Source organism: Ahaetulla prasina, chromosome 10 (genome assembly GCF_028640845.1).
Source record: "Ahaetulla prasina isolate Xishuangbanna chromosome 10, ASM2864084v1, whole genome shotgun sequence".
Taxonomy (NCBI): domain Eukaryota; kingdom Metazoa; phylum Chordata; class Lepidosauria; order Squamata; family Colubridae; genus Ahaetulla; species Ahaetulla prasina.
In genome coordinates, this window is record NC_080548.1 from 30,566,672 (window position 1) to 30,593,835 (window position 27,164).

General features: G+C 45.8%; 1 protein-coding gene across 2 annotated transcripts; it reads right to left on the reverse strand.

Moving 5' to 3' along the window:
• Positions 1-9,532: 9,532 nt before the first annotated feature.
• Positions 9,533-26,413, reverse strand: PRSS16 (serine protease 16). Of its 2 annotated transcripts, none has more exons than XM_058196375.1 (12): positions 26,263-26,413; positions 21,494-21,687; positions 20,066-20,165; positions 18,732-18,861; positions 17,227-17,350; positions 16,320-16,397; positions 15,905-15,952; positions 15,080-15,352; positions 13,444-13,585; positions 13,026-13,205; positions 11,201-11,346; positions 9,533-9,952 (listed from the first exon to the last, which is right to left on the reverse strand). In XM_058196375.1, the coding sequence occupies exons 1-12, from the start codon at positions 26,327-26,329 to the stop codon at positions 9,902-9,904; spliced, it is 1,533 nt and encodes a 510-aa protein (XP_058052358.1). In that variant the 5' UTR covers positions 26,330-26,413; the 3' UTR covers positions 9,533-9,901. The 2 variants fall into 2 exon arrangements, with proteins under 2 accessions (XP_058052358.1, XP_058052359.1); XM_058196376.1 differs by lacking the exon at positions 26,263-26,413 and adding an exon at positions 22,783-22,913.
• Between the last annotated feature and the right edge of the window lie 751 nt (positions 26,414-27,164).

Below are 27,164 nucleotides of genomic sequence, written 5' to 3' on the forward strand. Positions count from 1 at the left end.
TAAAGGAATGGTTGTACATTGAGAGCTACCTGTATACAGGTAATCCTCAATTTACGACTACAATTGAGCCCAACATTTCTGTTGCTAAGTGAGGCATTCATTCAGTGAGTTTCGCCCCATTTTTACGACCGTCCTTCCTTCCCAGCATCGCTAAGGGAATCACTGCGGTTGATAAGTTAGCAACCCAATTGTTTTTGGGTTTTTTTGCATTTATATCCCGCCCTTCTCCGAAGACTCAGGGCGGCTTACACTATGTCAAGCAATAGTCTTCATTCTATTTGTATATTTATATACAAAGTCAACTTATTGCCCCCAACAATCTGGGTCCTCATTTTACCTACCTTATAAAGGATGGAAGGCTGAGTCAACCTTGGGCCTGGTGGGACTAGAACCTGCAGTAATTGCAGGCAGCTGTGTTAATAACAGACTGTCTTACCAGTCTGAGCCACAGAGGCCCAATGTTAAATGAATCTGGCTTCCACATGGATTTTGCATATGAGAAGGTCGCAAAAGGGGCCTCATGTGACTTTGGGTCACAGCGACGGTCATAAATATGAACCAGTTTGCCGAGGGTCGGAATTTTGATCAAGTGACTGCAAAGGTCCTAACTGTGAAAAACGATCACAAGTCCCATTTTTCAGTGCCTTTGTAACTTTGAACAGGGGTGAAATGCTCCCGGTTCGGACCGGATCGGGTGGTTTGGAGAACAGGTAGCAAAAATCACTGCCCCCCCGCCCCATGCTCAGCTGAACTGTGCGATCATCAGAGGGTTTTTTTTAACTTTTAAAAGCATTTTTTCTTCGGCTGAAAAAATGCTTTTAAAAGTTAAAAAAAAAGCCTCTGATGATTGCGCAGCTCATCTGGGATCATCAGAACCTTTTAAAAGCATTTTTTCTATAACCTCTTCAGCCGAAGAGGTTGTAAAGGCAAAAAAAAATGCTTTTAAAAGAAAAGAAAAGCCTCTGACAATCAGGCAACTCAGTTGGGATCGTCAGAGCCTTTTAAAAGCATTTTTTTACAACCTCTTCGGCCGAAGAGGTTGTAAAGGCAAAAAAAAATGCTTTTAAAAGAAAAGAAAAGCCTCTGACAATCAGGCAACTCAGTTGGGATCGTCAGAGCCTTTTAAAAGCATTTTTTTACAACCTCTTCGGCCGAAGAGGTTGTAGAAAAAATGCTTTTAAAAGTTTTTTTAAAAAAGTTGGATGCACGAACCCAGTCACATTACCCACCACCACCAAGCCACCCCCACAGAACCGGTAGTAACAAATTTGACATTTCACCACTGCTTTGAACCGTCACTAAGTAAACTGTTATAAATTGAGGACTGCCTTGTCCATGCCCCCAATAAATCAACGAATCTGCCACTGCCCCTTTCTAGCTCTGAATGGATTTGCCTTCCATGCATATCAAAACAATCCCTTCTTGAGCCCTTGGCATCTTGGCATTCCGGGCGGCCGCCCGCATTCCTTTCAACCAACCATTCCTCTTTTTGTAGTGCGACGATTCATAACTTATTCCTTTTACTTCTGAAATTTATCGCCTTTCATGTCCTTCCCTTCTCGTACAATGCAAGAGTTGTACCGCTTGGCACTGCCATCCTTCTGCCTTGCCACCTGGGGCGATTCCGCTCTTTCTCTCTCTCACACACACACAGGGGCACCTGTGTGAACTTTGAATTAACTGCCCTGCTGGCATCCACGGAATTAGGTGTGGATTTTCAAAGCACACAGAGGCATTTTCAGGACAAGCCCAGCAGGTAAACAACCTCCAGGTTCACCAAAAGGTGAGTTAGGGTGGTTGCTATGAGTAAGTTACCTGCTCAGGTAAAATTCCCCCATTTCTTCCCCTCCCAGTTCACTTTCGGAACAGCTCTTTGTTGTTTCTTCCAGAGCTAACTCCAGCGCGAACAGGGCCCCCCCGGAATCCAGCCTCTAAAACAAAAATTAAATTAAATTAAAAACGGACCACCTGGCTACTTTTTTTGGAAAAACGATTCCTGAGTTGTTGTTTTTTTCAAAGGGTGAAAATAGCTGGACATCCCACCCTGAAGAATTCGATGGAGACGTCCTAAAATGGGATGAAAAAGCAAAGAATGGAATTGGGAAGGTAAGTGCCGATGAGTCAGAGCTGGGAAGCTTCAGAAAATCCTGCCCTATAAACTTTTGCAGAAGAGGAAATTAAGAATTTAGGAATTATTAGGGGTTATTTTAGGATTTCAAAGGTGCTTTTTTTTGGGGGGGGGTCTTTCAAAAGGCAACAGGACTGGGTTTATTTAAGGAAGGAGAGGAACACTTAATTTTCCTCCATCAGTTACAACTGAAAAATAAAAACACCTTTGAGAGAACTATGACCGGGATTACTAAGAATCTCCATAGATAATTTTAGGAATTTTTCTCTTTAAAAAACCCCTCAAAAGCAGCGTCAAAATGGGGGCCACAACTGTAAGGTTGAAACTCCAATTTTTTTGGGGGGAGGGACAACATGTGACAATCTGCAGGTCTCTTTGGCTTGGCAATTTCAGACAATTCCACATTAGGAATTTAATGTGGAATTATGATCCTTTGGCCATTGGTTATTTTTATAGGGCGTTCAATCTATGGCTTGCTTTACCCATTTTCAGCAACTGATTTTTTCCCCCAAAAAAATGTTTAGGGGGTACCAATAAAAGATAATATTTGGGTTGAAACGAGGAGTCCTTGGTTCTCTCTGACCTTGGTTATTTTCTTGTAGACATTTCATGACCCAGCTAGGTAACCTCATCAGGGCTAGAAAGAAAGGGGGTTTGCGGAGATGAAGAACGGGAGGAGAAAGAGGAGAGGGGCTGGGGGATCCTTGGTTCTCTCTGAGCTTGGTAGTTTTCTTGCGGACGTTTCATGACCCAGCTAGGTAACATTATCAGTGTTCTGTTTTTAGGTGGTCTAACCAATCCAGTAATTGATTATCTAAAGGAGTGGAATTGTAGGCAGGTTGAATTGTTGTAGGACTCTAGCTTCGATCAGTACTCTAATAGTACTGTAGATAGTAAAAGTAGATAGCTTTTATCTGCTGTACACCGCCCTGAGTCTCCAGAGAAGGGCGGTATAAAAATGTAAATAATACATAATAAATAAATAAAAATAGGCAGTATCCTGTCACTCCAGGGTTGTGTGTGTGTGCGTTTTTACAGCATTCTCCTTCCTTTTGTTCCTTTGGTTAACCGAAATAAGAAACCGGCTCCGATTATAATGAAGTCATAATTATAGCAACAACCTGAGGAAGGGCTTTATAACAATGATGCGAGTTCTAAACAGGCTGGGCTAAAAGAACGCACAAGTCACTGCGAGGTTAGCAACCGATGCTTTCCTTCAAAAATTTGCTAATTTGCACTTCTTGGCTTGTGTGTGTGTGTGTAGGGTTGTGAGAAAGGACAGGAATTTTTTTTAAAAACATAAGAATAATAACGCATTTTTAAAAATAAGGATTTACTGCTCTGTTTTTTCTGCAGCTATTTCTGTCTCCCTGGGTGGATTTGTTTTGTTTGTTTGTTGCAGGGGAATAAAATCCATTAGGGAAGGAAATTCAATATAGTGTTATTCTAGGATGTTTTCTCAACCTCCCTCTTCAGGCCTGGCATTTCCGGGTGGTTTTTAAGCCTGCTTACTTTTATTTCAGCTCAACCAAATTTAGATGGTGCTGGCATTCATGTAAAGTTTGGTCTTTCCCAGGGGTGAAATGCTCCCGGTTCGGACCGGATCGCCAAATCCGGTAGCGATGGCAGCGGGTGGTTCGTAGAACCGGTAGCAAAAATCCCTGCCCCCCCCCATGCCCAGTTGAGCCGCGCGATCATCAGAGGCTTTTTTTTTTACTTTTAAAAGCATTTTTTCTTCGGCCAAAAAAAATGCTTTTAAAAGTAAAAAAAAAAAAAGCCTCTGGTGATCGCACAGCTCAGCTGGGATAGTCAGAGGGCTTTAAAAATCTCTTCGGCCGAAGAGGTTGTAGAAAAAAATGCTTTTAAAAGGCTCCTCTGATGATCCCAGCTGAGTTGCCTGATCGTCAGAGGCTTTTCTTTAAAGGCCAAAAAAAAATGCTTTTAAAAGAAAAGAAAAGCCTCTGACGATCAGGCAACTCAGCTGGGATCATCAGAGGAGTTTTAGCATTTTCTACAACTCTTCGCTGAAGAGGTTGTAGAAAAAAATGCTTTTAAAAGCTCTCTGACAACCCCAGCTGAGTTGCCTGATCGTCAGAGGCCTTTTTTTTATTTTAAAGGGAAAAAAAAACTTTTAAAAGAAAAGAAAAGCTCTGACGATTAGGGAACTCCGCCTGGATCATCAGAGAAGCCTTTTAAAAGCATTTTTCTACAATCTCTTTGCCCAAAGACGTTGTAGAAAAAAATACTTTTAAAAGAAAACAAAAGTTGGCCACGCCCACCCAATCACATTAACACCCCCCACCCCCACCGAGCCATCCCCACAGGTAGTAACAAATTTTACATTTCACCCCTGGTCTTTCCCCTATTCCATGCCGTATTTCATCACTGGAAGCTTTCAAGAAGATTGGACTGCCATCTGTCAGAAATAGTGTAGTGTCCCCTGCTTGGGCGGGGCAGGGTGGGGGTTGGACTAGATGACCTACAAGGACCCTTCCAGCTCTTATTCTGTATTCTGCTTAAGGAAAGATGGAATGTTTACATTCTTGAAATTGAAAAATTAAAAAAACCTTTTTTAAAAGAAGAAGAAGAAGAAGAAGAAGAAGAAGAAGGGTTCTTCCAAAGGATGAACTAACTCTGCCGTCTCTTCTCAGGTGGCTTTGAAAGAGGAACCCAAACCAACCCATCTCGATGGACACCTGGAGCAGGGAAGAGGAGGCACCGCCCTTCAAAGGGCTGCCCCCCTTACCTAAAGTGTTTTTGGGGGCTTCTCTAACTCAAGAACCTCTCCCTGAGATGGAAGAGCAGGAAGAGACCAAACCCCTGGAGGGGGACCACATCAGCCTCCGTGGAAAAATCTCCTGGCTGCAGAGAGAGATGGTCAGCTTCTCCACTTTGCCTTTGGGGGGGGGAAACGGCCTGAGAAGATGCTGTTTTCTAGAACAGGGGTCTCCAACCTTGGCAACTTTAAGCCTGGTGGATTTCAACTCCCAGAATTCCCCAGCCAGTTTGGCTGGGGTATTCTGGGAGTTGAAGTCCTCCAGGCTTAAAGTTGCCAAGGTTGGGAGACCCCTGTTCTAGAAGTCTTTTGATTGATCAAGTCAGTGTCTTCTTATAGCAATCATACAGGTAGAGATACCTAGCTCAATAGCAGTAACTGTGAGAGGGATCTTGGAGTCTTAGTGGACAACCAATTAAATAGGAGCCAGCTGTGTGCGGCGGCAGGCAAAAAAGCCAATGCAATCCTAAATTGCATTCACAGAGGGATACAATCAAGATCAAGGGAGGTACTAATGCCACTCTATAAAGGCTTAATAGGACCACACCTAGAGTACTGCATCCAGTTTTGGTCGCCACACTACAAAATAGATGTTGAGACTCTAGAAAAAGTGCAGAGAAGAGCAACATAGCTGGCTGGAGAATTCCGGGAGTTGAGGTCCACAAGTCTTAAAGCTGCCAAGTTTGAAGACCTCTGGTTTAGACAACCAAGGATTGTATTATTGAGGATCTGTATACTGCACGAATCAAGAAGAGGGCTGTGAAAATATTTGCAGATCCCTCGCATCCTGGACATCAACTGTTTCAACCCCTACCCTCAAAACGACGCTATAGAGCACTGCACACCAGAACAACTAGACACAAGAACAGTTTTTTCCCAAAGGCCATCACTCTGCTAAACAAATAATTCCCTCAACACTGTCAGACTATTTACTGAATCTGCACTACTATTAATCGTTTCATAGTTCCCATCACCAATCTCTTTCCACTTATGACTGTATGACTATAACTTTTTGCTGGCAATCCTTATGATTTATATTGATATATTGATCATCAATTGTGTTGTAAATGTTGTACCTTGATGAACGTATCTTTTCTTTTATGTACACTGGGAGCATATGCACCAAGACAAATTCCTTGTGTGTCCAATCACACTTGGCCAATAAAATTATATTCTATTCTATTAGCTTTTTTGGCTGCTGCCACACGTTGCTGGTTCATCTTTAATTGATCATCTACTAGGACTCCAAGGTCCCTCTTAAAGTTCCTGTTCTTGAGCCAGGTTTCGTCTAAGCCGTCTTTGTACCTTTCCCTTGCCTAGGTGTAAAACCTTGCTTTTCTCCACATTAAATTTCAATTTGTTGCATAAGACCCATTGTTCAAGCCTGTTCATTGACTGAAACGAAGTGGAAGACCGTAAAGTTACTATGCCAAATATTCCTTTTGGCAGCACGGACGCTTCCGGTCTAATATGGCTTCCGAAGCTTTTTTCTGGAATGCTGACACCATTTTTATTTGTACCTGTTCCTTATCCAAACACAGATTAGCAATTCCCTGCCCTAAGATGCTTTGACGTTATTCTTTCCAGAGGCATTTTGTGCTGGTGATAAAATATATATATATATGAAACTTTGACTTTGGTTTTGTCCATTAGATAGATCTGTCGTTCTAGAAATGGCTAATTATATAGTAATGTGTAAAAGCACAAAGTTGAGGCTGGAGTGTTTTTATCTTGTATTGTGCTAAAAAGTCAGTAGTCGATGCCTTTTTTCTTCTTTTTTTCCCTTGTGTCTTACGTTTTCTTTCCCTCTCTCTTTTTCCTTTCCCCAATTTCCCATTTCTACTGCTCTTTGCATTTTATGCATCCAGATAAAACAACAACAAAAGTTATTCTTTCCAGAGAGGAAACCCTCCCCCCCAAAAAACACATCTCAATCCTTGGTGAATAATAAAAGCTGTTTTCTTTGACCTTCCCCCTCCCCAGCTGCGTCTGCGAAGGAGTGACCTGGCCCTTTTCCGTCATCTCTACGTCCTTGCCCTGGAGATCCAGGATCTCAGCGAGTTACATCAGGAGATGGCGAACTTCTCAAAGGAGGAGCTGGCAGGAGAGTATGCCAGCCGAGATGGAGACCGGAAAGCAACGGGGCAGAGCCGGCAGGAAGCAGCTTTTGAACTGACCATCTGAAAAAAAAACCAGACACAGCTTCCTGTTGGAACCCACTGGACAAAACGTAACTGGACATCTAGACATCCACAGGTTGTCCACGACTTACAAGAGTTTGTTGAGTGACTGTTTGACGTTACAACGGCACTGAAAAAAAGCGACTGAGGACCAGTGTTTCAGAGTTACGACCTTCAGAGTTACGACCAACCTGCCTTCCATTGAGGACCTGTATACTGCATGAATCAAGAAGAGGACTGTGAAAATATTTGCAGATCCCTCACATCGTGGACATAAACTGTTTCAACTCCCACCCTCAAAACGACGCTATAGAGCACTGCACACCAGAACAACTAGACACAAGAACAGTTTTTTCCCGAAGGCCATCACTCTGCTAAACAAATAATTCCCTCAACACTGTCAGACTATTTACTGAATCTGCACTACTATTAATCGTTTCATAATTCCCATCACCAATCTCTTTCCACTTATGACTGAATGACTATAACTTGTTGCTGGCAATCCTTATGATTTATATTGATATATTGACCATCAATTGTGTTGTAAATGTTGTACCTTGATGAACGTATCTTTTCTTTTGTGTACACTGAGAGCATGTGTGATTCCTTGTGTGTCCAATCACACTTGGCCAATAAAATTCTATTCTATTCTATTCTATTAGCTTTTTTGGCTGCTGCCACACGTTGCTGGCTCATCTTTAATTGATCATCTACTAGGACTCCAAGGTCCCTCTTAAAGTTCCTGTTTTTGAGCCAGGTTTCGTCTAAGCCGTCTTTGTACCTTTCCCTTGCCTAGGTGTAAAACCTTGCTTTTCTCCACATTAAATTTCAATTTGTTGCATAAGACCCATTGTTCAAGCCTGTTCATTGACTGAAAGGAAGTGGAAGACCGTAAAGTTACTATGCCAAATATTTCTTTTGGCAGCACGGAAGCTTCCGGTCTAATATGGCTTCCGAAGCTTTTTTCTGGAATGCTGACACCATTTTTATTTGTACCTGTTCCTTATCCAAACACAGATTAGCAATTCCCTGCCCTAAGATGCTTTGGCGTTATTCTTTCCAGAGGCATTTTGTGCTGGTGATAAAAATACATATATATGAAACTTTGACTTTGGTTTTGTCCATTAGATAGATCTGTCGTTCTAGAAATGGCTAATTATATAGTAATATGTAAAAGCACAAAGTTGAGGCTGGAGTGTTTTTATCTTGTATTGTGCTAAAAAGTCAGTAGTCGATGCCTTTTTTCTTCTTTTTTTCCCTTGTGTCTTACGTTTTCTTTCGCTTTCTCTTTTTCCGTTCCCCAATTTCCCATTTCTACTGCTCTTTGCATTTTATGCATCCAGATAAAACAACAACAAAAGTTATTCTTTCCAGAGAGGAAACCCTCCCCCCCAAAAAACACATCTCAATCCTTGGTGAATAATAAAAGCTGTTTTCTTTGACCTTCCCCCTCCCCAGCTGCGTCTGCGAAGGAGTGACCTGGCCCTTTTCCGTCATCTCTACGTCCTTGCCCTGGAGATCCAGGATCTCAGCGAGTTACATCAGGAGATGGCGAACTTCTCAAAGGAGGAGCTGGCAGGAGAGTATGCCAGCCGAGATGGAGACCGGAAAACAACGGGGCAGAGCCGGCAGGAAGCAGCTTTTGAACTGACCATCTGAAAAAAAAAACAGACACAGCTTCCTGTTGGAACCCACTGGACAAAACGTAACTGGACATCTAGACATCCACAGGTTGTCCACGACTTACAAGAGTTTGTTGAGTGACCGTTTGACGTTACAACGGCACTGAAAAAAAGCGACTGAGGACCAGTGTTTCAGAGTTACGACCTTCAGAGTTACGACCAACCTGTATACTGCACGAATCAAGAAGAGGGCTGTGAAAATATTTGCAGATCCCTCACATCCTGGACATAAACTGTTTCAACTCCTACTCTCAAAACGATGCTATAGAGCACCGCACACCAGAACAACTAGACACAAGAACAGTTTTTTCCCGAAGGCCATCACTCTGCTAAACAAATAATTCCCTCAACACTGTCAGACTATTTACTGAATCTGCACTACTATTAATCTTCTCATCGTTCCCATCACCAATCTCTTTCCACTTATGACTGTATGACTGTAACTTTGTTGCTGGCAATCCTTATGATTTATATTGATATATTGACCATCAATTGTGTTGTAAATGTTGTACCTTGATGAACGTATCTTTTCTTTTATGTACACTGAGAGCGTATGCACCAAGACAAATTCCTTGTGTGTCCAATCACACTTGGCCAATTAAAAAATTCTATTCTATTCTATTCTATTTACAGCATCCTCACGATCGTGTGATCACCGGTTCCTATTTGCGGCCGTTGCTGTATCTCTAAGTCACGTGATTCCCTTTTGCGACCTTATCCACGTTGTGGCGAACCACAGCAACAACAACATGCTTAATTACGATTTATCAAATTTTATTTTTTTTATTGTTATAAATGTACATTTTGTCCCAACGGGCTGGGTTTCACACGACGCAAACGAAAACCAGCCCGGCGAGAGCTTCGTGCCGCAGGCTAAGTCAGCCGAGATCCACAGAGTTCATCAAATCTTCGTTTTTAAAAAAATGTGCATTTGGAAAGCAGTGCGGGTTTTTTTAAAAAAAATAGGAAAAAAGTTTAAAAAGCAAGCCACGGTGGCAAAAGAGGTAGTTTCGATGTGTGGCGCAGGAATTTGGTGAAAGTCTCTAAGTGAAGGCAAGTCCAAACAGCTTTGCTTCGTATCACAAACTACACAAAATGGCTTCGGCTTCTTTCTTTCTTGTGTACGGAGGTTATCTCAGTGAATTTTGGCTAAATCCAGCCATTTGCCAACCCAGGAGGTAATTTTCTAAAGAAAGAAAGAAAAAAGAAGCAAATTTTACTAACTTCAAAGAAGTATGAGTTCGTCTTCTCTGCTGATTCTTTGCCAATCTTCTCTTCTTACTTCTTTCCTCCTTTATTTATTCATTTCTCTTCAGGGGTGAAATGCTCCCGGTTTGGACCGGATCGGTTGATCCGGTAGCGATGGAGGCGGGTGGTTGGAGAACAGGTAGCAAAAATCCCTTGCCCGCTTGCCCGCTTGCCACTTCTTTCCGGCTCGCTCGTTTTTCCCGCCCGAATGGTAGGAATAGGTTGTAAAAAAATGCTTTTGAAAGGTAAAAAAAAAAGGCTCTGACGATCGCAGCTGAGCTGCAAGATCGTCAGAGCCTTTTTTTTTTACTTTTAAAAGCAATTTTTACAACCTATTCGGCCAAAATGGTTGTACAAAAATGCTTTTAAAAGTTAAAAAAAAAATTGCACGACACAGCTGATCACACGCACCTCCCGTGCGCTGTTCAACTTATCCCATGCCTTCTTTTGGCATGCACTGCATTCGCACCTCGCATTTGGTGCATGGTGCGTGGTGCGCACAGCATGCACATAGCACGTATTTGGCGCACAGCATGCATGCGCAGCCAGAAAACCGGTAGTAAATCGGTTCAGATTTCACCACTATTTCTACCCTGCCTTTATTATTTTTGATAAATAACTCAAGGCTGGGCAATAAACAGAATACTCCTTCTCCTTCCTCTTTTCCCCAAAACAACAACCCTGTGAGGTGGCTTGGGCTGAGAGAGTGTGACTGGCCCAAAGTCACCCACCTGGCTTTCATGCCTAAGGTGGGACTAGAACTCACAGTCTCCTGGTGATTGGCCCAAAGTCACCCAGCAGACTTTTGTGCCTAAGGTGGGACTAGAACTCCCTGTCTCCTGGTGATTGGCCCAAAGTCACCCACCTGGCTTTTGTGCCTAGGGCGGGATTACAACCACTGCCTCCTATTGATTGGTTCAAAGCCACCCAGTCAACTTTCATGCCTAAAATAGAACTAGAACTCCCAGCCTCCCAGTTTCTAGCTATTAGTATAACTTTATTACTTAATTTTTATTTGGAAAAAAACTTCATCTTGCCGCACATTGAAACCCTGATGGGAACACTTCACAAGGGTCTCCATTTCAGGCTGATTATTGATCGCTTGATTTATTACGCCACCCGCTGCATTTTCCCCTCCTCCCAACCCCACCCATCTGTTTGCTTCAGCCTCTTTTGCCCGTCTTACCTGCCTGGCCCGGATAAGAGACAAAGGATCTTCGAGTCCAGGCGAATACATGTTGGCACAATGCGAAGTGCCGTTGATTAAAATGGCCGGTTCGGAAGGGGACTCGTCCTTGAGGACGCTCAGGGGATGCCAAGGGTCAATATCACCTGCAAAAGATTGGAAAAGAAAGTGAATGAAAGGAAAAAAAACAAACCAGTCACCAGTGGTGAAATCCAAATTTTTTTACTACCGGTTCTGTGGCTGTGACTTGGTGGGCATGGCAAGGGAAGGATGCTGCAAAATCCCCATTCCCTCCTCACTCCTGGGGGAAGGATGCTGCAAAATCCCCATTCTGTCCCCACTCCTGGGGGAAGGATGCTGCAAAATCCCCATTCCCTCCCCACTCCTGGGGGAAGGATGCTGCAAAATCCCCATTCCCTCCCCACTCCTGGGGGAAGGATATTGCAAAATCCCCATTCCCTCCCCACTCCAGAGGAAGGGTAGGGCAAAATCCCCATTCCCACCCCACTCTGGGGCCAGCTAAAGGTGGTATTTGCCGGTTCTCTGAACTGCTCAAAATTTCCGCTACCGGTTCTCCAGAACCTGTCAGAACCTGCTGGATTTCACCCCTGCCGGTCACCTTCAGGAAGGGATTCTGGGCTCAATTACAGCCGTAAGTTGAGGACTGTCCAATGATACCAGGCATGAAATACCTCTGGTCCTGTGTTGCTTGAAAATTGCTTGAAATCTGCAAAGTTCTCTTCCACACTGTTTTTTTTAAATGTTTTTTTAATGCTGATTTGGAGGGTCCTTGGCGGTCTCTGAGGTTGCTAGTTTTCTCGCAGAGGTTTCATGACCCAAACTAGGGGACATCATCAGTGTTAGTCCTAGCACTGATGATGCTACCTAGTTGGGTCATGAAAGGTCTGCGAGAAAACAAGCAAGCTCAGAGACCGCCAAGGACCCGACATTATTCCTTCTCCTCCTCCACAAATCCCACTCCCGTCTAGCACTGATGATGTTACCTAGTTTGGTAATGAAGCATCTGCAAGAAAACAAGCAAGCTGAGAGAGCATCAAAGACCCCACATTATTCCTCCTCCTCTCCGCAAACCCCACTCCCTTCTAGCACTGATGATGCTCCCTAGTTGGGTCATGAAATCTCTGCAAGAAAACCACCAAGCTCAGAGAGCATCAAAGACCCCACATTATTCCTCCTCCTCTCTGCAAACCCCACTCCCTTCTAGCACCGATGCTGTTACCTAGTTGGGTCATGAAACATCTGCAAGAAAACAAGCTAGCTCAGAGACCACCAAGGACCCCTCCCATCAGCCCTGACCTACAAAGGCCGTGGTGGCTCAGGCTGTAAGAAGCCTGTTATTAAAACACAGCTGCCTGCAATTACTGCAGGTTCTAGTCCCACCAGGTCCAAGGTTGACTCAGCCTTCCATCCTTTATAAAGTAGGTAAAATGAGGACCCAGACTGTTGGGGGGGCAATAAAAGTTGACTTTGTATATAATATACAAATGGATGAAGACTATTGCTTGACATAGTGTAAGCCGCCCTGAGTCTTCGGAGAAGGGCGGGATATAAATGTAAACAAACAAAAAAATATTCTCCTTTATTAGTGAGCTGACGTGTTTCCCATTCTTAGCAAAATAAAATCCACTCTAGAGATCATGTTTGGCTGCTGGCAACTTCCCGTCCGCCTCGGTGTCCACGTTGGCCACGTCTTGGCAGAAGGGCTTTTTCAACCTTCCTGGGATTTCCTAGTGGTCTCCTCTCCTAACGTTCGCCGGTTCCAAAATCTCATTTAGCTTTTCGAAAGCAGAGGTCACCCTCATACCGTTAACGAAAAGGACCCGGCTGGCTTTGGGATGGTTGGCCCCGTAATAGTCGTTGGTGAAGGAGACGCCTTCGCTGACGTTGCGATAGGAGATGTTGAAGACCTGACGGCAAAATTCTAACTGGGAGTCCAAGCTCATTCGGGGAGAGAAGGGGCAGTCTGAGTCTTCGCAGGTCAGGTCTAAAATGGAAGGAAAAACTATTTTGAAAAATGTTTACTATGCCAGAGGTCTCTAACCTTGGTCCCTTTAAGATTGTGGACTTCAACTCCCAGAGTCCCCCAGCCAGCAACGCTTGGAGGTCATCTAGTCCAGGGGTCTCCAACCTTGGTCCCTTTAAGACTTGTGGACTTCAACTCCCAGAGTCCCTCAGCCACCAAAGGATGGCAAAAGATCAAAATTCTTTAAATGCTCACTTACAGTAGCCGAACTCTGTGCAGGTCTGGAAGTACCATTGTCTCATAGACAGATAGGACATCGCAATACTGGTGTTGCGCAACTCCTCCACAATTTCCTCGCGAGAGTTCTCCGAACACGGCATTCCCATATGGTGCAGCATTACCTACCCCAAATAAGACCCAACAGTATCCTGGTGACTTAAGGACTGTCGGAATTCGGACTCCGGGTTTGTTTACCTATTTAATCGGTATCCCTCTTTGTTTAGTTGTACAAATAACTCAAGGCGGGGAACGTATCCAACACTTTCTTCCTCGTCTTTTCCACATGACAACAACAACCCTGTGAGGGGGGGGGGCTGAGCTGAGAAAGACTAGCCCAAAATTACCCAGCTGGCTTTCATGCCTAAAATGAGTCTAGAACTCCCAATTGCCTGATGACTGGCCCAAGGTCATCCAACTGGCTTCTATGCCTAAAGCGGGACTAGCAGTCACCGACGCCTGGAGATTGGTCCAAAGTCATCCACCCATCCAGCTTTAATGGCTAAGTTGGGACTAGAACTCCCAGTCTCCTGGGGACTGGCCCAAGGTCACCCAGCTGGCTTCTATGCCTAAGGCGAGACTAGAACTCATCATCTCCTTGGGATTGGTCCAAAATCACCCAGCTGACTTTCATGGCTAAGGTGGGACTAGAACTCCCAGTCTCCTGGGGACTGGCCCAAGGTCACCCAGCTGGCTTCTATGCCTAAGGCGAGACTAGAACTCATCATCTCCTTGGGATTGGTCCAAAATCACCCAGCTGACTTTCATGGCTAAGGTGGACTAGAACTCCCAGTCTCCTGGGGACTGGCCCAAGGTCACCCAGCTGGCTTCTATGCCTAAGGCGAGACTAGAACTCATCATCTCCTTGGGATTGGTCCAAAATCACCCAGCTGACTTTCATGGCTAAGGTGGGACTAGAACTCCCAGTCTCCTGGGGACTGGCCCAAGGTCACCCAGCTGGCTTCTATGCCTAAGGTGAGACTAGAACTCATCATCTCCTTGGGATTGGTCCAAAATCACCCAGCTGACTTTCATGGCTAAGGTGGGACTAGAACTCCCAGTCTCCTGGGGACTGGCCCAAGGTCACCCAGCTGGCTTCTATGCCTAAGGTGAGACTAGAACTCATCATCTCCTTGGGATTGGTCCAAAATCACCCAGCTGACTTTCATGGCTAAGGTGGGACTAGAACTCCCAGTCTCCTGGGGACTGGCCCAAGGTCACCCAGCTGGCTTCTATGCCTAAGGCGAGACTAGAACTCATCATCTCTTTGGGATTGGTCCAAAATCACCCAGCTGACTTTCATGGCTAAGGTGGGACTAGAACTCCCAGTCTCCTGGTGACTGGCCCAGGGTTACCCAACTGGCTTTTATGGCTGGGGCAAGATTAGACCTCACTGTCTCCTGGGGATTGGCTCCAAGTCACCCAGCTGGCTACTATGCATAAGGCAGGACTAGAACTCCCCATTTCCTGATCTCCTGGTTTCTAGTCTGGTGACTTAACCACTAGCCCAAACTGACACTCTCTGCCCACACTCATTACTGGTTCCACTGAAGTCACCAGTCAGGACCCAGGCCATGGCCTTCTCTGTGATGTTCCCCTCAGAAATACAAATGCCTTACGAGATTGCTGACAACTAGCCTCCGATACGGAGAGCCGATGCTGCTGTTGGTCATGATGCTGCAGATACTGGCCACGGTCCCCCACTCGAGGGCTTCGTAGTTGTACTGCACGGCTCCCATGAAGATGTCGGCTAGGTTGGTGACCAACACTTGGCAGTCACTCTCCCCTTGCAAAGGGCTGCAGGAGTGGAAATCTATGCTGAGTTTTGCCAGCCACCCGGCACGCATCATTCTGTCCACGGAAGCGAAGGCCTCTCTCACGCTTTGCAGGCACTGCAGGAGAAAGCAAGGGAAGCCCCAACCCAAGTTAGGAGGGTCCTTGGATGTGCGGGGGATAGGAAGCACAAAAATAGCACAACTGAACAACGCGCACGGAATTAGGAAAAAAAATTGAGATCCGCACACTGTCAAGTTTGCATTGCTGAATGGTGAGTTTCTAGCTAAGTTTAGCATCAGGAAGTGTGCTAAGCCATCGAGCTGAGCTAGCAGGCCAAGAGGTCTGGGTTCTGGGTTCAAATGCTCAGGAGGGTTCCTTCCTCCCTCCCTCCCTCTTCCTTCCTTCCTTCCCTTCCTTCCCTCCTTCTTTCCTCCCCTTCCTTCCTTCCTTTCCTTCTTTCCTTCCTTTTTCCTTCCTTCCTTCCTATGCAGCCTATCTCCCCAATAGAACAATTCCTTCTCTTCCTTCCCTCTTCCCTTTCTCTTCCTTCCTTCCTATCACTTTTACTGAATTGTCTATTTCCTTAAATTTGTATTGTTCTTACTTTACAAACACCTTTTTAAAATAATTTTCTTTTAAAAATGTATTTTTTTTAAAAGACAACTGACCTCTGTGGAACCTTTGACCACTGGATTCGACAGACTTGCAGCGACAACCTAAAGAAATGGAAGCAAAAAAGGAAAAATGACATTTACGATATGATCCAGCTTCTTTCTAAAATGTTGTTGTTAGTTGCAAAGTCGTGTCCGACCCATCGCGACCCCCTGGACAACGTTCCTCCAGGCCTTCCTGTCCTCTACCATCCTCTGGAGTCCATTTAAGCTCCCGCCTACTGCTTCAGTGACTCCATCCAGCCACCTCGTTCTCTGCCGTCCCCTCCTTCTTTTGCCCTCCATTGTTCCCAGCATTCAGCTCTTCTCCAGGGAGTCCTTCCTTCTCATTAGATGGCCAAAGTATTTGAGTTTCCTCTTCAGGATCTGGCCTTCTAAAGAGCAGCCAGGGTTGATCTCCTCTAGGACTGACCTTGTTGTAGCCTGGGAAATCCATCTGGGCTCTAACTGGAGCTGATGATGCGATGGCGGCAAAAACCAGATGGGGAAACTGCAAGAAAGGAAGGAAGGAAGGGTCAAGAAAGGAATGGAAAAAAATATTTCCCTCTAAGTTTTGGGATTCTTGGTGAGGGACAAGAGGTGGCCACTTCAACTAACTTAGTTTCGCTGGCCCTTGACCTCCATGAAGCTGTTGCTGATGTGTAGAAGGAGCTATTAAGGTGCCCTCTTCTTCAATATTCCAGTTTCTGCATGAAGGGTTTGATTCCCTACAGCCAGAAGTGGTATTCAGTAGCAGAAATCGCAGGTGGGTCTGCCCACCTCCGGATCTATGCCATCCTATTTAGGCACGTTTTTGAGTTCGGGCACATGCGCAGAAGTGGCGTGTGTGAGCAAAGCGAGTGAGCATTTGTGAGCATTTGCGAACGGGTAGAGAAAGTAAGTCTTAATTGCCACATATTTTAGCTGGGGAAGTTGGGAGGGGGTTGTTGTTGGAGCGGTAGAAAGTTAGTCATAACAACATTTCCGTATTCAAGGACATCCCTGCATCTGATGGAGACTGCCTGAAGATTGTATCCAACTGAGTGTGAAGAGTTGATTGGGCAATGGGATGTGGGGCAGGGCTGTGAACTGTCAACTGGGTGTGGAAAACCCGAAAGCTTTCAGATTCGGGTTTTCCCAGCTGTGCCAATATGACAACTGTAATAAATTGGAACTTTGAGGAACCTCAAGCCTCAGAGCTTTATTTCATTGGGACCCTGACATCGTGACTGCTTCATTCAACAATCACAATTCCGGCAATTCTCTTGCAGTCGTTAAGTGGTCTCACCGATGGTTAAGCGGAGGGAGTCCTGTAATTTCGGCTGCTTTCCCGATCCTACCTTAAGCCTAAACCAGGCAGCCAAGGAACCAGGGTATGAGCCTCCAAAGCAAATCCAGGTGTGATTTGCGGTCAAGTTGTACTTCTCGGTGATAAAATGGTGGAAGGCAGCCAGATCAGAGAGACTGAAAGTGAGAAGGCTTAAGAGAGTAAATTAGGAAGACGGGAGGGGCATTTCTCCACCCCAAATCTTCCTGATTTTGTCTGGCACCCTGGACAAGATGTTTAAGTTCTTCCTGCCCCCCGAAATGCTGTCTAAACTGAGCCTGAGTTCAGGTCAATGCAATAACCAGTTGCCAACAAAGCGCATCAAGCTTCTAGACCTCAAGGCAGTAAAAATAAACTTGAATAGATTGTTTAGATTCTGGTCAGAATAAAAGAAGGCAGAGATGCTGAACTTCAAATCTGAAAACCAGGAACTGCAGAATTATAGTCCAGACATTTGGAGTTCTTTCTACACACATATCTAGAATAAGCCAACGTGGCCCGTAAGTCAAAAGACAGCAATAAAGGCTTTTAATCGCTGCAGGTTTTTTGAAATTTTCATGCTTTTTTATCATTTCATTTATGTTTTTAATATTGTTATAAGCCGCCTAGAGTCGCTTGTCACTGAGATGGGTGACATATAAATTTAAATTAAAATTATATACATACATACATACATACATATATATATATATATATATATATATATGGAGGTCTTTGGTTATTCGGGTTTTCTCCCGCGTAAAATTGGAAGTGTCTTGGCGACGTTTCGACGAAGTCTTATTCGTCATCTTTAGGCTTCAGCTTCGTGCTTCTGGGAGCAAGAATGAGACTTAATAAACGTCGCCAAGACACTTCCAATTTTACGGGAGAAAACCCGAATAACCAAAGACCTACATACAAACACCATGAAAACCTCAGAAAAATATATATATATATATATATATATGTCCCATGGGAGAAAACCCGAACAACCAAAGACCTATATATATATATATATATATATATATATATATATATATATATATATATATATATATATATACATATACATATACATATACATATACATATATATACATATACATATATATATATATATATATATATATATATATATATATATATATATATATATATATATATATTTATATATATATAAATATAAATTTATATAAAACAGCCTTTTTTTTTTTTTTGCAAATAGACCAATATAAAGAACCCATTGAGGATTTCCAGCTGCTTAAACCAGCACGTCCCAACTTTCCAATTTTAAGATAGGTGGACTTCAACTCCCAGAATTCCCTAGCCAAAAAAAAAACCAAAAACCAACATGGCTGGCTGGGGAATTCTGGGAATTGAAGTCCACCTATCTTAAAAATGGCTAATGTTGGCAAACCCTGGCCTAAAACAGTCTAGCAAACTCCCGAAGGAGGAGGAGAAGGAGGAGGAGAAGGAGGAGGTTGGCCAGTCCTTCAGATGAAAACTGGTGAATTGGGGGGTGGGGGGTGGGCAACTCACGCTTGCTGGCTAGACAAGAATTGAAGATTTTCATCCTGCAGACCATCAGGGTTCAGGCTGGTCCCGTAGAAGCGATGTTCCAAAGAAACCACCATGGCTTTGTACTTATAAGCCAAATCTACATGATGTCCTGAAAGAAGAATAAAATGCCAACAGGGCGATGGACAATTCAGCAGGGTCTCTTCACCCGGGGGGGGGGGGTAGGCTTCAAAAATTTCAGCAAGGGGGTTCTCTGCCTGGTTGCTGGGTGGGCGTGGCCATGGTGGGTGTGGCCTAGTTGGCCTCCTGTACCATGGCGGGGTGGGGGCGTTTTCGCCCTCCCCGGGCTCCAGAGGGTTTCCTCGAGCCTCCGGGAGGGTGAAAACGGTCTCCCCAGGCTGCGGAGACCCTCTGGAGGCCCATAGGTAGTGAAGATAAGTGAATACCACCCTTGGTTTTCTTGCAGACATTTTATTACCAAATTAGGTGTCAACATCAGTGCTAGAAGGAAGTGGGGATTGGGAGGAGGAAGAGCAGGAGGAGAACTGTGGGGTCCTTGGTGGCATCTGAGCTTGTTTTCTTACAGACGTTTCATGACCCAACTAGGTAACAACGTCAGTACTGGAAAAGGAGTGGTGTTTGTGGAGAGGAGGAGGAGAAATGTGGGTTCCTCGGTGCTCTCTGAGCTTCGTAGTTTTCTTGCGGACGTTTCATGACCAAACTAGGTAACAACATCAGTACTGCAAAGAAGTGGTGTTTGTGGAGAGGAGGAGAGGAGGAGGAGGAGGAGAAATGTGGGTTCCTCGGTGCTCTCTGAGCTTTGTAGTTTTCTTGCGGATGTTTCATTACCAGACTAGGTAACGTCATCAGTTATAGAAGGGAGGGGAAGGAGGAAAATCGTGCACAAGGAGGGGTATTTTCTTCCCGCACCCCAGATGACTCTCATGATAACTCTACGAGGCCTCTCCTGTATGAAGCCTCTCCTCTACAGGGCAGCTGGGAACTCTGCAAGGAAGGAGTCAAAAAAGTCAAGATGGCGGCCCCAGTGACATGATTTAAGTTTGCAGCGCCGGGTGAGCCTGCATATTTCCCCGGCTGCCCGTCCCAGCTTCGCTTCTTCCGAGGCAGAGAAAGCCAAGTTGAACGTTACTCTCTAAAGCAGGGGTCTCCAACCTTGGCCACTTTAAGCCTGGAGGACTTCAACTCCCAGAATCCCCCAGCCAAAAAAAACCAAAACCAACATGGCTGGCTGGGGAATTCTGGGAGTTGAAGTCCTCCAGGCTTAAAGTGGCCAAGGTTGGAGACCCCTGCTCCAGAAAGTGGACTCGTGGTTGCCACCGCTCAGTTCCACTCACCGTCCACCACGGAGAACTCCGACAGGCTGTCTTCGCCTCCGATGTAGAGGAAAACGGGCCCTGAGGGGCGCTGCCACAGTTGCTCATTAACCCAGTAGCGCTGAAATTCAGAAGGATGGAAGAGAACCAAATCACTTGAATATAAAATCTGTAGTCAAGAAAAGCCGCTGAGAATTAAGAATTTGCATCCGATACCGCAAGGGTCTCCAAACTCGGCAATTTTAAGATTTGTGGATTTTCAACTCCCAGAATTCTTCACCCAGCATAATTCTGGGAGTTGAAGTCCATAAATCTTAAAAACTTCAATAGCACACTGGCTGGGGAATTCTGAGAGTTGAAGTCCATTTATCTTAACATTCAATAGCTCACTGAATGGGGAATTCTGGGAGTTGAAGTCCATTTATTTTTACTTTCACTAGCTCACTGTCTGGGGAATTCTGGGAGTTGAAGTCCATTTATCTTAACATTCAATAGCTCACTGACTGGGGAATTCTGGGAGTTGAAGTCCATATATCTTAACATTCAATAGCTCACTGGCTGGGGAATTCTGGGAGTTGAAGTCCATATATCTTAACATTCAATAGCACCTTGGCTTCGGAATTATGGGAGTTGAAGTCCATAAATCTTAAAACTTCAACAGCACACTGGCTGGGGAATTCTGGGAATTGAAGTCCACATATCTTAATATTAAATAGCTCACTTACTGGGGAATTCTGGGAGTTGAAGTCCACATATCTTAATATTAAATAGCTCACTGGCTGGGGAATTCTGGGAATTGAAGTCCACATATCTTAATATTAAATAGCTCACTGACTGGGGAATTCTGGGAGTTGAAGTCCACATATCTTAATATTAAATAGCTCACTGACTGGGGAATTCTGGGAGTTGAAGTCCACATATCTTAATATTAAATAGTTCACTGACTGGGGAATTCTGGGAGTTGAAGTCCACATATCTTAATATTAAATAGCTCACTGACTGGGGAATTCTGGGAGTTGAAGTCCACATATCTTAATATTAAATAGCTCACTGACTGGGGAATTCTGGGAGTTGAAGTCCACATATCTTAATATTAAATAGCTCACTGACTGGGGAATTCTGGGAGTTGAAGTCCACATATCTTAATATTAAATAGTTCACTGACTGGGGAATTCTGGGAGTTGAAGTCCACATATCTTAATATTAAATAGCTCACTGACTGGGGAATTCTGGGAGTTGAAGTCCACATATCTTAATATTAAATAGCTCACTGACTGGGGAATTCTGGGAGTTGAAGTCCACATATCTTAATATTAAATAGCTCACTGACTGGGGAATTCTGGGAGTTGAAGTCCACACTTCTTAAACCCGCTAAGGTTGAGAAAGACCACCAAGGCAGGGCCGATCTGAATGTACTACAGCTGTCAGTTCTCAACTCGCATTTTTCACCTGGTTAAAGACGCGTCTCTCCTGTCGGTTGAAGTGATTCAGAGGTTGAGAGATGCTCCCTTCCTTAGCAGGGGTCCAGTTTTGCATCGCTGGCCTAAATTGGCTCTGCGGCTGCCAACGAATTTGGACTTCCTTCATCGCTTGTTTTTCGCGCTGCCGCTGGACATGCTGGCGGAACAGCCAGAAAACTTTGCCTAACAGGAGAACAAATAAAGATTTGTTTTGTTTTCTTTAAAAAAATGTAAGTTTCCACAATGCTTCAGTATAAACCCTGCCCAAACTCAAGGTGGTTTCCAGTTACCTAAATGCAACGCTGCTTTGAGCGCTGTCTGTCTGGCCTGCCCAGCCATTGTGGTTGGGAAATTACCTTTAGGAATTAGCTGACGTTATCATACCAAGCTTGTTCAATATAAACCATACAGGCCAGAGGTGGGTTTCAGCAGGTTCGGACCAGTTCTGGAGAAGCGGTAGCGGAAATTTTGAGTAGTTCGGAGAACCGGTAGTAAAAATTCTGACTGGCCCTGCCCCCATCTATTCTCTGCCTCCCGAGTCCCAGCTGATCGGGTGGGAATGGGGATTTTGCAGTAACCTTCCCCTGGAGTGGGGAGGGAATGGAGATTTTGCAGTATCCTTCCCCTGTCATGCCCACCATGCCACACCCACAGAACCGGCAGTAAAAATTTTTGAAACCCACCACTGATATAGGCAATACTCAATTTACAACCACAATTGAGCACAAAATTTCTGTTGCTAAGTGAGACAGCGGTTAAATGGGTTTTGTTCCATTTTACGACTTTTCTTGCCTCAGCTGTTAAGTCAGGGGTCTGCAAACTCGGCTCTTTTAAGACTTGTGGACTTCAACTCCCAGAGACTAAAACATATGAAGAACGGTTGCAGGAACTGGGCCTGGCTAGTCTAGTGAAGAGAAGAAGCAGGGGAGACAGGATAGCAGTTGTTCTAATATTTGAGGGGCTGCCACAGAGAGGAGGAAGGGGGTCAACCTGTTTTCCAAGGCACCTGAAGACCAGATAAGGAATAATGGATGGAAATTGAACAAGGAGAGATTCAACCTGGAAATAAGGAGGAATTTCCTGACAGTGAGAACAATCAATCCATGGAACAGAAGTTGTGGGAGCTTCATCACTGGAGACTTTCAAGAAGAGATTGGACAGCCATCTGTCAGAAATGATGTAGGGTCTCCTGCTTGGGTGGGGGATGGGGGGTTGGACTAGATGACCTACAAGGTCCCTTTCAACTCTGTTAATCTGTTAGTGTGGATGCTCAGTTACATTTGTCTCTGGCAAGCAGCCCGTTCAGGCATCTAGTTGAGTCTCTCTTCATCCCTGGATGGCAATCCTTTCTCAAATTGCAAGCAACTTTGTTTTTTTTGTCAATACAAGTAACTTCCAAGTAAATTACAAGTAACTTTTAGTTCCTTTTTTCCTGGAAGAGAAAAAGAAGAGCTGCTTTTACAGAAATGAAACAGAGCAGGGAAGATTCGTTCCGGCTTCTCACTTCTCAGAAGCGCAACGCATCAAAAAGTCGGTCACAAGACACTCAGTTTCCTGAAAGTGACTCACAAATTTTATCAGCCCCAATTCAAGGCTGTTTGTTATTTTTTTTTTTAAAAAATTAATTTTGGCCACCTGGGCGAGATAAACTCCGACTACGTTTGCACGGAAGAAATTCCAGCTGCATCGTGCACTCATAAATTTCAGAATTTATGGCGCGGAAATAAATTCCGCAGTAAAGTCCCGTTGTGCAGGAAGGAATTCAGAATATGCAGGTTGTCCTGAAATTGCAATCTTCTTTTTTTTTTTTAGTGACCGTTGGAAGTGACAACCGGACTGAAAAATGTTGACCGGCCGTTGCAACATTCCCTGTGCTCACGTGATCCAAACTCAGCCTCTTGGCAATAGATTCGTAGTTATGACGGTTGCTGTATCCCGAGGTCACGTGATCCCCCCTTTTTTTGCCGCCTTCGGACAAGCAACGTCAACGGGAAAGCCAGATTCCCTGAACCGCCGTGTCGCTCACTTGACAGAGGAAGCGATTCGCTTAACGGCGGCGGCAAGAAAAGTCATAAAACGGAGCAAAACTGCCTTTACTATCTCACCCAGGAGCAGGAATGTTGGGCTCAGCTGCGGTCGTAAGGCGAGGACTGCCTAGATCAGGGGTCTCCAACAATGGCCACTTTAAGCCTGGAGGACTTCAACTCCCAGAATTCCCCCAGCCAGCTTTGCTGGCTGGGGGATTCTGGGAGTTGAAGTCCTCCAGGCTTAAAGTGGCCAAGGTTGGAGACCCTTGGCCTAGATTGTGCAGAAATAAATTCAAAGTAAACCGTGCGGTATAAAACTGAACTCAAAGTTTCTGAAGTGGGGGAGGGGGGAGTGCATGGATGTCTTTGCCCCCAGCCTCATTAAAACTGGTGCCCCCCTCCCCAAATAATTAGGGGAGATTTTTTCCAAGCTGGAGAACATTCTCTATAACAGTGAGGGCTAATCTTTTTCCCATTGTGTGCCAAAAGCGGGGAGGGGGGGGTGTCGCACGCACGCGTGCCCATACCATAATTCTATGCACCCTGCACATGTGCCCCCCCCCTCACACACACACCTCCCCCCCCCGCTTTTGGCACACAATGGCCCGGTGGGCCCGGTAGACCTGTTTTTTGCTCTTCCCAGGCTCCAGAGCCTCTCTAGGAGCCTGGGGAGGGTGAAAATGGGCTTCCCCCCACCCCCCCGGAGGCTGGAAATGGCCCATTTGCCGACTTCCGGTCCCACCAGAGGCTGGAAAAAGCCTGTTTCTCTACATCAGAAGGCCTGAAAAATCAGCTGGCCGGAGTGCACATGCGTGCCGGAGCTGAGCTCGTGTGCCCATATGTGTGTCATAGGTTCTCCATCATGGCTCTGTAAACATTCTCTTCAGTCACTTGTCTGAAAGGATCTAGGTAGGGTCTTCTGCTTGAGCAGGGAGATGGACTAGAAGACCTCAAAGGTCTCTCTTCCAGCTCTATTTTGATGGATTGAGGTCTAAATGAGAGGTCTTTAAACTTGGCAATTTTAAGACTTGTGGACTTCAACTCCCAGAATTCTCCAGCCAGCTGTGCTGGCTGGAGTATTCTGGGAGTTGAAGTCCACAGATGTCGTGTCCCACTCCTCCGCTGACGGCCGGGTCAGGGAAATCCGAATCAGGCGTGCCTCTGCAGCTCTGCCAAAGTCCTAGCAAAGTCCTCAGGGCAGGCAGGAGACCAGAAAGTGACTTCAGCAAGATATGTTTAGACTTTGCCTGACTCAGAGAATGCCAGAAAGCAGGTCCTTTATATAGGCCATGGGGTGTGGCTCCATGACTCAGCACTTATCCAGGCCTGCCCCTCCCTTCCTTCTGTTGCCTCCGTCTATCAAGTCTTCTGACGCGAGGGTCACTCCAGTCGGCAGCTGTTGGTAATTGACCTCCCTCAGGCTCACATGCTGTGGGGGAGGGGGAGGGGTCTAGTTGCTCCGTTTGCCTGGGCATGGAGCCAGGGCTGGGGGCTGGAGGTATTTCTCCCTCCTCAGCCTGTCTGGGCATGGAGCCAGGGCTGGGGCCGGGAGGCATACTAGGACATTCCTCCGTGTTCGGAAGCAGATAAGAAGACCCCGGCTGAGGTGAGATTGGACGAGACACAACAACAAGTCTTAAAGCTGCCAAGTTTGAAGACCTCTGGTCTAAAAGCTGATGTTGAATTTCTTTCCAGAACTTTTGGCATCTTTTCTTAAGCCTGGAAGGTGCCGAGTGTGTGTGTGTGATAGAGAGAGAGAGAGAGAGAGAGCGATAGGACACTCTGTGCATGCTCACAGGAGCCATTAAACCTCCAACTAAGCTAAGTTTCAAAATGTCAGGCATACTAACACCTTCTGATGCAAGAGCAGTCTACCTTAATCACACCCAGCTTAGGAGGGGGGAGAGAATGCTTTTTACAAACTGCAAAACTGAGCCTCCCCTTGCTGGTCCACTCCATCACTGAATATCACCTGGTGGGCCAGGATCTGTAATTCAGCACACGCTGGAAGTGAAGGCGTCTATGCTTTTTACGAGCCTCCCCTGGCCAGCCCACTCTACCACTATCACCAGGAAGGGCAGGGCCCCACATTTAAGCACCCTGACAAATAGAGGAGCCCCGGCTTTTACTGCCTAGAGCAGACTGCCCCCCAGCAGTGAGGTAGGCAGCAGATAAAATTTAATAAATTAATAAATGATCCCTCTGTAAAACTGACTGGTCCTGGAATTTCTTTCCTAAGAAATGCGACATCTTTTCTAAGCCCAAGAGGTGGTGGAAGGGTGGGGGGAGAGATAGGAGACTCTGTGTATGCTCAGAGGAGCCACTAACCCTCCAACTAACCAAAGTTTCAAAGCGTCAGGCAAAAGCAACATCAGGGTAACTCCTTCCGATGCAGGAGTAGTCTACCTTAATCACCCTCCACTTTTACAAAAAACTGCAAAAACTGAGCCTCCCCTTGCCGGTGCAATCTACCACCGAGTATCACCTGGCTGGGAAAGGGGCCTGTGACGAAGCCTGCTGAGCCTTCCCGTTCCCCACCTTTGAATCCCGTCCCCCATCCACCCGACCCCACCCCGAAACAATGAACTGGCCTCTATGGGAAACTGGAACCCGCTGGTCCCAACCAGAGAAGCCGAGCCAACAGAAAGGGGGAAAGGAGACCACCCGGTAATCCCAGCAGCCCATTCTTTTTTTCCCCTTCTTCTTTCATCCGAGTGACTTCGGAACTCACCTGCGTGAGCAAAAGCGAGCAGGGCGACCAAGAGGAGCCCGCAGGAGAGCGGGAACCGGGGCAGCATCTTCCAACCCAATCCGGAGGGGAAAAGCGAAACGAAGCCAAGCCAAGTCAAACCAAGCGCTCCCCTCCTCTCCCGGGGCCAAGATAAAGCCTCGCTCACATGACCAGCTGCCCCTCCCCGCCTTTTGGCCCTCCTCACTTTGCGAAGGGACGTGCCAGGAAGCCCAGGAAGGTGGGGAGGTAGGGGGGTCGGGTCGGGTCGGGTTCAAAGGCCGGCCGGGACTTGCCTTCGCTTGCCTCGGATCTGCTGCGTTTGCACAAATGCGACCCACCCCGGGTCAAGCAAGCCCAAGCCCGAACAGCTGATCTCATGTGATGCGCGACCACCCACCCAAAAAGGCATGTGATAGTTTCACGTGATAGAGGTGGATGAAGTCACTCTCGGATTCCCAGGACCTTGGCTTGGACGCGCGTTCGCCGCGGTGTGTCTGTGTGTGTGAATGCGGCCGAGGATCCGGATTCCCGACTCTCTTGCATTTGCAATCTGCGCCCCCGCCCCCACCCCGAAACCTTGCCGGTTGCCCCATCCCCACCCCGCGCGCCCCTGCTTTCCTTGCCCCGCAAAACTTAAGGACGGCCCCACCCGCTGTGTTTTCTCACGTGCTGGAGTTTCCAGAGGCGCAAAGCAGAATAACAAAAGAGTCGGAAGGGACCGTGGAGGTCATCTAGTCCAACCCCACCCCACCCCGCTCAAGCATACTCTTTCATATAAATGGTTGCCCAATCTCGTCTTTAAAAACATCCAGTTTTATGTACACCGAGAGCATACGCACCTAAGACAGATTCCTTGTGTGTCCAGTCACACTTGGCCAATAAATAATTCTATTCTATTCTAT

Coding starts and splice junctions, on each gene's coding strand:
- PRSS16 (XM_058196375.1), bottom strand. CDS start 26,329: ATGCTGCCCCGGTTCCCGCTCTCCTGCGGGCTCCTCTTGGTCGCCCTG. Junction 15,953..16,319: donor ATTTCCCAGGCTACAACAAG/GTCAGTCCTAGA, acceptor CCATTTCTTTAG/GTTGTCGCTGCAAGTCTGTC. Junction 13,586..15,079: donor GGCTAGTTGTCAGCAATCTC/GTAAGGCATTTG, acceptor TATTTGGGGTAG/GTAATGCTGCACCATATGGG.